General features: G+C 28.5%; 1 protein-coding gene across 1 annotated transcript; it reads right to left on the reverse strand.

The window, feature by feature from the left end:
* Nucleotides 1-3,830: 3,830 nt before the first annotated feature.
* On the reverse strand, nucleotides 3,831-5,779 carry LOC107167061 (general transcription factor II-I repeat domain-containing protein 2A-like). Its single transcript, XM_015515952.2, has 2 exons — nucleotides 5,020-5,779; nucleotides 3,831-3,865 (listed from the first exon to the last, which is right to left on the reverse strand). The coding sequence occupies exons 1-2, from the start codon at nucleotides 5,777-5,779 to the stop codon at nucleotides 3,831-3,833; spliced, it is 795 nt and encodes a 264-aa protein (XP_015371438.2).
* Between the last annotated feature and the right edge of the window lie 4,682 nt (nucleotides 5,780-10,461).

Genomic DNA, 10,461 nt, shown 5'->3' on the forward strand with positions numbered 1-10,461 from the left:
TTATTGTTGATTTACCAAAATTGTAATTTACATTACAACTTACTTAATACCTAACCTACTTATAACCTAATATTGTGATATAATACCTACCTAAGAATGTCAAAGAGAGACTGATTAATTGTTTAATTAATTATTTATTTTATACTATGTTTTGTTTTAAAAAGTTCTTTATTAATTAATTGTTAACCTATTAACTATTTAATAACTCCTAACTAAGACTGTCAAAGAGAGACTGGGTAAGTGTATAATTAATTGTTTTATACCTATTGTTTATTTTTAGAAATTATATAATAAAGTTTGTTTTGTTTTAATGAAAAACATAATTGTATATTAATTATTACAAAAAAACCTGATCGTTTAAAAATCCTATCAAAGTCACCCCGCAGTACATTTTATGCAATAACTTCTAAACTACTCAACCAAATTTTATGTGGGTCGAGATTGACTGGTCTATATGCTGTACCATCAATTTAACATAGAAGAAAATGGGGGTATTAAAGTGACCCCACATGTGGTTTAAGATTGATAGGAACATTCAAAAAATTATATTTTAAAAACTACTAAGGTTTTTCAAAATATTACTTAACCTATTTAAAGGCAAAATAGAACTTAAAGTAGCGATACCATTATTAGATTTTTATTCATAAGTATACAAAAGTTATGAGTAATATTGTGCAAAGAAAGTTGTAAAAATTATCAAAGTCACCCCAAACACGGTATATATGTCATATGTATTTATTATTTGTGCGTTTGTGAGGCGACCCAACAATTGGGAATATTGTTCTATTTATATTTTTATAAATTATTATAGTATTATACGAAAATTTTCCTTGTAGTACGTGTGTAAGACAGATACAAATGCAGATGTGAAGTCTTTGTAAGAGAAGGAACGCTACAATCGGCTACATATCCATTTGTTGCCTTCGTCTTTTCTGCCTTCAGTGGATCTTGTTTAGCTCCGTTAGTTTAAAAATTAGAGTGAATCGACTAATTATGAAACTTGACGTTAAGAACATTATATATGCTGTTACATTATCTATATAATTTTGTAGCAAGTTATGCGTACCTATGTAAAAACCGTAAACTAAATTTTTCATAACTCACTTAAAAACTAAATAATCGTAAATACTATGAAAAATAATATTATGATAGGTAGGAGAAAATATTGTGGGCTATGGCCGATAATATGAAATATTCACTTCTATAGAAAGGTTATGCAATGTAGGTACTAACATCCATTATCTAATAACTACCACAGTATTAAAATAGTTATCCCCATAATAACGCATAGACGTTATTTCACTTACATTCGAAGTTCTATGACTGAAAACAATTATCATGCGTAATTATAAATGTTAAATAAAATTCAAGTTGGGTTCGATGTTTAAATTAATAATATCATTCAACAGGCATTTGGCGTATCAAATAAATTCCCAAATAGTTAATAAAAATCATGTTCTAACTTCATAACCCTAAAAAAGCCGAATATGTAACCTTTGTTTTTTATATCTGTAGGGATCCTTTCTTTAAATATAACTCTAAAATTGAGTAGTAAAATCCATCATTTTATTTAGTTCTGCCTTGCATACAGATAGCCATTATTTATCTATATCACATCTCTATGTATCGGCACAAGTGTACCTATAAGACAAGGTGTATTATTAAGGTGTATATATTCAATATTATTAATTAACAATTATTTGGAAATATTCACGCGTAAAGAGACGTGTGGAGTGTTTGATGTAATTATTTTTCTGTAGTCGTTAATGATATACTATATTATACGTGAGTAGTGACTAGTGGGTACATAGATATACATATATTATGCATTCATAATATTATAGTATGCTTTACTGTCTTTTATGGTACCGCCGACAAAGTCGACCGAAGTACCTTCGTCCATTTGTGTCCCGTCACATCGTACACTGAGGGGCACTTCTGGGGTAAAGCACTTGTTCAGGGTTCAAGTAAAAATTATGCCTCTATGCACAATTTAATATTATTTACTTAACCTTAGCAAGAACTTTTCCACATATTTTTCGATCTCGAGTGTTTGATTATTTTTTCATTGCACGCATAAAAAAATATACATATTAACTATATATTATATAAGTATTATTATTTATTAAATTGTATTATTTAAAAAAATAAAAATACACAGGCCCATTATGAAATAGTCGTATTACCTATTTATTAGCATTGTCATAAATACTAATATATGGTTATATCATGCATTATCCCACCTTTCACAACCTGAATTCTACACATTTTTTCGCTTAAATTACTGGAAAAACCTACTCAATTTAGAATTCCTGACCAGCGTTTTAAATTCCCTTCACAAAACATTTGCCAGGAATATCAATATTAAGGTTACGCTTACTGTAGACACGGAAAAAAACAGTTAAGTGAAATCCAGTGGCGTAATTTGGTAACATTTTTGATGTTGCGATATTTTTTATGTAATCGTTGAGCTTTAAATATGCATACACCTCCCCCTACCATGGTCTTAAGCAATGGGTATTCCATTTTTACTTTACATTTAACTTAAAAAAAAAAAAAAACATTAAAACTAACTAAATAAGTATATTTTTATATTTAACAGATGTTATTATTTATTTATATTATAATTAACAATATTTATAATTTTATGTCAAACTAATTTTCGGCTATTCACAGATAAATTATTGTTGAATTCATCAATGACTTCCATATAGTAATTTTTTTTCTTCAATTTGTAATGTACCAAGATTACTTAATTGTTCTTGACCCAATGTGATCCTTAGATAAGTCTTAAGTCATTTTAAACACGAAAATGATCTTTCACAGCTGGCAGTTGTAGTGAGCGATACCCGTTTGCGCACATTTATCCTTTTTTGCTACTCGTTTGCGTACAAATGTATAACTCGATTGCGCACACGAATTTTTAATACCTGTGATAAATGACCCAAAACGTAGGACTCGTTTGCGTACATAAAGTATAGCAAAAATCTACTAAAACCCTTAACAAAAATAATGTTGAAGATTGTTTTCAAACATTTTCCTTCTCACTTTTACAGGCTTAGGACTGTCGGTTTATAACTGGCATGATTAAAAATGTTTTTTTTTTTTTTTGTTAATTTAATTTAAATTAAATTTGTCATGATTTTTCAATGTTATGTTTGTATTTACTATTTTATTAATTTTAATGTAATGCTTCTTTAGAACCGCACACTAGTTAATCAATTACTTGTATCTTATCGAAATTTGCTCACACGTAACAATAAAGTCTAATGAAATAGCTGTACGCAAACGAGTCGTCATTTTTCAGGTCAAAATTAGTATTAACGTTTTTCGATGTACGCAAACGAGTTGTCAGTTTACAGGTAAAAAATTGTGTAGTGTGCGCAAACGAGTATCAACGGTTGTAGTAGGTATAGTAAGAAATATATGAATAATTAATGTTAAAATCGGAAATAGTGCTCTCGATACCCGAGTACCCAGGTACCCTGGTTTTACGGGCATTACCCGATTAACAATATTTCGGGTATCCGTTATTGATTGGATACCCGTTATGGATCGGGTACCCGTTATGGATCGGGTACCTACCCGTTATTGTTTGTAAACTCATTACCATCTGGATACCAGTTAAAATTTGACCTTTTATTCCAAATGGTTCGGATTTAAATCGTTCAATGTAAATGTAAATTTTTTTATTTATGAAACAAACCACGACAGTTAATTTTTAACATGAAAAAAATGTTACATTTGAAAAATTAATTATTTAACTATAATATTAATATCTTATTAATAACTCAAAATTAGATAATTTAGATTTTATAACAATGTAATAATTAACAATAAATTGATGGTGGTCTAGACCCATAAACTAATGAATAAATAAATATTAATATTAATAACAATAAAATCATAAAATTTCAAATGACCAATTTTTTTTAAAAATGACAAAAGTATAATCTGCACATAACATCCAATATATTGATACAAAAACAAACTAATATGTCCATACATTAGCTCTATAGCAGGGATGGCGAACCTTTTGATAACTGCGTGTCAAATCAAAATGTTTGGTTTGATTTTATTTGCCTCGCGTGTCAGAAACTTTGCAGACCTTTTTTTTTTGCTTAAAAAATAATTAATTAAACATATAAATTTGTTGTTATGTGTATAAAATATTTAAACTTTACAGCATTTTCTGTTTAGATACTATTGCATATTAATATAACTTTACAGCATTTACTATTTACTATTTATAAAGTTACATGTACATATTAATATATCTTTACAGCATTAATTTACTATTACATATTAATACAAACACATATTTTTTTTAATTACAAAAATAAGTTTTTAATGAGAAATTTGTTGCTGCGTATTTCCAGCTAACGAATCAATCCTGGGATTATAATTTGTAGATTTTAATTAAATACATGCTGCACTGATATCTGTTCCAAGACGATTTCTCAAAGTGGATTTGATAAAATTCATGGAGGAAAATAGCTGCTCACATGTACATGTAGAACCAAACATAGTCAATAATGAAAGTGCTAATTTTTTCATGGATGTAAATGAATTTGGTAGACTTTTCCACTCAATAAGAATTAGGTTTTCGGTTTTAATACTGCTATCAATTTCACAATAATTTTTTTCCAGTTCACTGTTTAAATTAATAAATTTATTTCTCCAAATTACATTTCCCTGAAATTCTATTAATTCTATTTCTAAGTTTTCGATATTTAGCCGTTCAAAAAAAGATAGATCAAGTTCATCATATGTAATTTTATGCGGATTTATTAAAAATTGAAAGGTTGGTTCTAGACATCGAAACTGTGAAAATCTATTAGAAAATAATTCAGTTGTATTTTCTAATATATTAACATATTTTTTAATTATACATTTGATGTCAGTCTGACTATCTGCAAAGTGTAATGAATTGTTCAGATGATTTTTCAAATGTGGAAAATATTTAAATTTTTCATTTTTAAGATCTTTACAATAAATTTCAATTTTTTTTTTCAAAACCTTTGATATTTTCAAACATTGTTAAGACTATGTGACCGGGCCCTTGAAGTTTTTTATTTAATTCATTATACATTGTAGTAAAATCAGTGAAAAACATTAAATCGTTCAACCAATTTAAATCTTTAAGTTTTGGATAGTCTTGAGATTTTTCGAATAAAAATAATCGTATTTCTTCTAATAATTCAACAAATCGATGAAGAACTTGACCACGACTCAACCAACGAACACTGTTATACATTAAAAGGCCAGCGTATTGTGATTCAACTTCATCTAATAATTTAGTAATTTGTCGGTTATTTAAAGCACGAGATGTAATGAAATTGACAACTTTTTTAACTACTTCCATTACATTTTGAAGCGATTTCAAGCTGTCTTTAGCACACAACGCTTCTTGATGTATTAAACAATGAAAACTGATTAACGGATGAGAAATTTCTTTCGAAAAAAGTTGAACAAATCCATTGTGTTTGCCAACCATATTAGGGGCACCATCCGTAGTTATTGAAACAATATTATTTATATTTATTTTTAAATTGGCGAATTCTTTAAGTACTACATTCATAATATCTTGACCAGCTGTTTTAGTAGAAATCGTCATTAATTTTAATAATTCTTCCCTCATAATATTAATACTACTGAACCTAACAAAGACTGCTAGTCGCGCCTGTGAAGTTACATCTGTACTTTCGTCAAGACAGATTGAAAAATAATTTTCTGAAGCCAAATCTGTTTGAAGCTGATCTGTTATATCATTACTCATACAAATAATACGATCTTTTACAGTATTTCTACTAACAGGCAAATCGTTAATACGTTTTATTATTTCATTTTTATTAGTAAAATCATGAAACAAAATGTTAGACGCCTTAACAAAAACTTCTTTTAAGTATTCTCCGTCAGAAAGTGGCTTACCATGCTGCGCAATGCAATGCGACACAGAAAAACTAGCGGCTGATAAATTATTATTTTGTTTGAACGCCACTTTAAATTTGTTTGATTGACTTCTAAAAAATTTTACTTTTTAAGAAATCAATTCTAATTTTTCTTCAGCCGATAGAGAAAATATATTATTATTATGAACTGTCTCGAAATGTCTTTTAACATTAAAACTACGGCTTACAACTGTTAAATACAAATATAATTTGGTATGATAATAATAATAATATTTTTAATGAAATATACCAATATAATGTTTGAATTTAAAAAATATATGAACAAAAATTGAAAAATCTTTACTTATGTTGAAGTATAATTAATTTAGAATTTTGTTTTCCTTTATTTATATTTTTAAAATTATTCATAGGTTAGGCATAATATTCTAAGGAACATTTTTCTAATGACAAAGAAGACATAGGTATTGATTCATTTTCTGTACAATTTAATGTATCGTCTGAATCACTGGAAGAGGCTATGGAAGTAGTTTTTGGAATATCCACATCTTTATCCTTTGGTGTATCATCAATCTGTAAGTCACTTATTACTTCTGGTGTTAAAAAATTGTCTTCGTCATCCTCACAATTTGATTTTTCAGATGCACAATTTAAAAGACTAAAAGAACAAATACTTGCAAAACCACATCTGAATGATTTGCAAGTAGGATTTCTATTGTATCCACAGCGCTGTCTGAAAATTGAAAATAGATTTTCCAGGGGATCTTGACACAGTCTATTAGTCAATAGGAAGTATTTTGTTGGTGATGGACTTGTATTTTGTTCATGTTTGTAAAGTTCCAAAACTGCATTCAAAGACCAAACAAATCCAGTGAAGCATGGCGGAATATTGTTTTTGGTATTTGACTGATTTTTAAAACTCTGTTTTTAAATATTTTTAAAAGTGTCCAATGCTTCATAAATAACTGTAAAACCTTTTACATTTTTTTCACTGAGTGGTTTTCTGTATGGATTTTTGTCTTTTAAATGTTTACTGTTTAGGACATCAAATAGATTGTTTAACTGAAGGAAAAAATTTGCTATATCTTGTGCTGTGTAAGAAACTAATTCACCTGTTTCCATGGCAGTTTTAATTGCTGCACTCATAGTATTGCTGAAAACTTGTAAAGCTAGTTTACAACTCATTTTCTGCCATGGATTCGGATTCAAATGCCGTTGATCAATTTTACACATTGCTCTTGTTGTTTTGCTACATGAGTCAATTTTATATGTTTCACGGAAATCATTGAAACATTTTTTTTTCTCTCCGTTATTTACTGTTATTATGATATTTCCTGTAAGCAGATTATTTCTAATGCTTTTCAGCAAATGAGGAATATCATACATTAAAAAAAATTTTTTGCAGTTTATCAATGCAAACGGATTTTCAGGAGTCCCGCCAAGTAAGGAAAACATTTTGCGGTTATTTGTTCCTTGATCACACGTAATTATACTTGGCGAAAATCCAATTTCGTACAGTTTTTCTATGCTACTTCTTACAATGCTGGCCATTTGATCACCAGTGACTCCAGAACTACTAATGAAGTAAGCAAAAGGTAGTTTCCATTTGTTGTAAAGTCCACGGATCGTTACTACAAGAACAAGTTTTGCAGACTTTCCTGATCTACCTAAATGCCCTAGATCTTCATAACCTTCAATGAAATCTAAGGATTTATTATACTCTAGACACATTTTTATTGACATTTCATCAATTAACACAACACATTTTTTTTCTTGTTCAGTCATTACTTTTGTCATTAATGTCAATTGAGAATTATATTCTGTTACAAACCCTGGCAAATACATTAATGACTTAAGCCACCGTTGTATGGTAGTCACACCTGGTAGAACTATTTTGTTTCTTCTCATAAACCTATATGTTGATGGGGATTTAAAATATATAGATGTAGCAACATTTTTCTCGGCTTGTGTCCATGGTTTTTTTTTTTGTACACAAAAGCTGCATAGTTACAAGGGCTTTTGAATTTTTCGAGCTAAAGACAGAGTTATTAAACAGAGTACTTGGATCTACATTTTTTTTGTTTTTTTTGGAATACGCTTTTTGCTTAATCAGACGTGATATTTTAAGACGCTTCTGTGCCAATAATTTTTTTTGTTTCATGACTATATCTAAAAGTTTTTCATATTTAGTATTTTTTTTTGTTTTTCTTGGACTTGGTAATTGTGTCAACTGTGACACATATTTTTGTGTACTTGGGGAAACAGTTTCAAAATTATGTGTATGCTCATATTCTTCATCAATAATTTCTTTATTTCCTTGCATCTCTATATTTTTTCATACGTTTTTTCGGGAATTATTAATTTCAGTTCTTTTGGCGAAAAGTCTTGTATTAGTTTATCACCAAAAGGACTCTTATGAAATAAATTGTGTTCTCCTAAAAATAACAATAATGTCATTTTTGTTTTATTGGGATTTTTATATATGTGCAATACTTAATAACAAGTAATTTGTTTTAATTTTTACATAAATTTACTAATATTATATATTTTGTGTCCTCTGTAGTCAGTAGTGTACTAAATATTAAGCAAGTTACTCATACTTCTGTATCATATTTTGTAAGCAAACTGTAATAAAACTAATATCTCATACATATTCTTTAGTTAAACTTATTATGGACACTTGGTACAAACTACAACACACTCTAATATTTAACACTAGTAAATATTGTTGGATTCTAATTATAAAAAATTAATAACAACTTTAAGTGGTACTAACATATTATTTTGTTATTAGTGTTCGTATTTTTTAAAAAATTTCAATAATAAAAATATGTAGACTTAGAGCAAAATGGTTAAATATACATCAGTACAGTGGCATATTTACAGGAGGGGGGTCCTTGGGGTCAATCACACCTTGGTTTTACTGTTATGAAAATTAACTAAATGATAGCCTAAGATAATAAGTAATAACAATGACGGACAGTTTCTCTTATTAATTTATAATGTCTATTCATCGGAATATATCCATCAATGTGGTTACAGTGAATAGTGAACTAGTGAACAGCTTATATAATTTGTTAATTAAGTATGGTTATTATTATTATTATTATTACAAAGTTGATGATATAAATAATAATAATAATAATAATATATTTATTTATATATATTTATATATTATATTATATGAAAAAATTAAAAAATTAAAAACTCAAAAATGTTAAAATGTCTTATAAATAAATATGGTATAGATACTGAATAATGAATACAAAGAAATTGTGAGAGAGGTGATTTATCTGATTTTTCTAGACCCTCCCCATGATAAATTCCTAAATACGCCACTGCATAAGTAGCATAATATTTGACTCAGTTGTATGGGGGTGACACTAAAATTATTTAACACAAGCTTAAATTTTACCATTAAGTATAGTATAGATACTAGATAGTATACTATCTAAACTCAATGATTCTACCCTATTTATTTTATAATGAACTGTTTTTATTTTTGTGTCAACTAGTAAAAAGTCAATATGATCTTTATTTATATACTGTGCTGTTATGGGAATCATTCAAATCAAATGAAGGTTCCAAAAAAGGAAATAAATCAATAGTAATATCTTATTTTAATTTAATTTAATAATGCATAGAAGATGTCCTTATAATAATGAAATGTATCCAGACTGACTACTGAGTACTTTTAAATTAAAATAGATTAACTGAAATCATTGTTATTAGTTCATTAAAATATAAACTTTAAACGTCTAATAAATTTTGTATTTATTAATCAGTGTTAAAAATTGATTTTAAAAAAATTGTAAGTAGAGCTTTTAAATACTTTTTTAATAGTTCGAATGAAAAAAAAAAAATTCAGAGACAAATAAACTGTAAATTATTTAGTTTAAAATGTCATAATATTATGTCAAACCAATAAAGAGACAAATTAATATTTAAAAAAATGATATCAAGTTTCTTCTTCTTCTTTCGTGTCGTTCAGATCTCGGTCATCCAAAAAGCCGCGACTGCTGCCGCTTTGTCATTTGCCAGGTATAGGTCATTTTCATCACAAGTGGTTCCTATTAGAGGGCATTGTAGTAGGTGGCCCATTGTCTGTATTTCACCACATTTGCAGTTGGTTGTGTCGTCTTCTCCTAATATTTTCCATTTCTTGAGTGTAGTTTTGCATCGTCCAACTCCTGTTCTTAAACGATTTAATGCTTTCCATTTGTCCCATTTCCAGTTTCTTCCTTTAGGTAGCTCTTCTTTTAATTCCCTCGTAGTGTTTTGTTCTCTCTCCTTCCATCTGTTGATTCTTTCTTTTTCTGGTGGGTTCTTTATTGGTTGGATCGTAGTAAGGAAACTTTTCCTGGATTTAAGTCGTGGTTGCGGCGGGCTCTTTCCATGTAGTGGGTGCCGGGGATCGTTTTGTTGTTTGTGTCGTTCTATCTCTGATGCAATCTCTCTCCTAATATCTGGTGGTGCTATTCCTGATAGTACTTGTATTTCCTCGACCGGTGTTGGTTTGAGGCATCCTGAGATTATTCTGCATGTCTCGTTT

Source organism: Diuraphis noxia, unplaced genomic scaffold (assembly GCF_037042655.1).
Source record: "Diuraphis noxia isolate RWA-SAM2 unplaced genomic scaffold, SU_Dnox_SAM2 contig0001, whole genome shotgun sequence".
In the NCBI taxonomy this organism is placed as follows: domain Eukaryota; kingdom Metazoa; phylum Arthropoda; class Insecta; order Hemiptera; family Aphididae; genus Diuraphis; species Diuraphis noxia.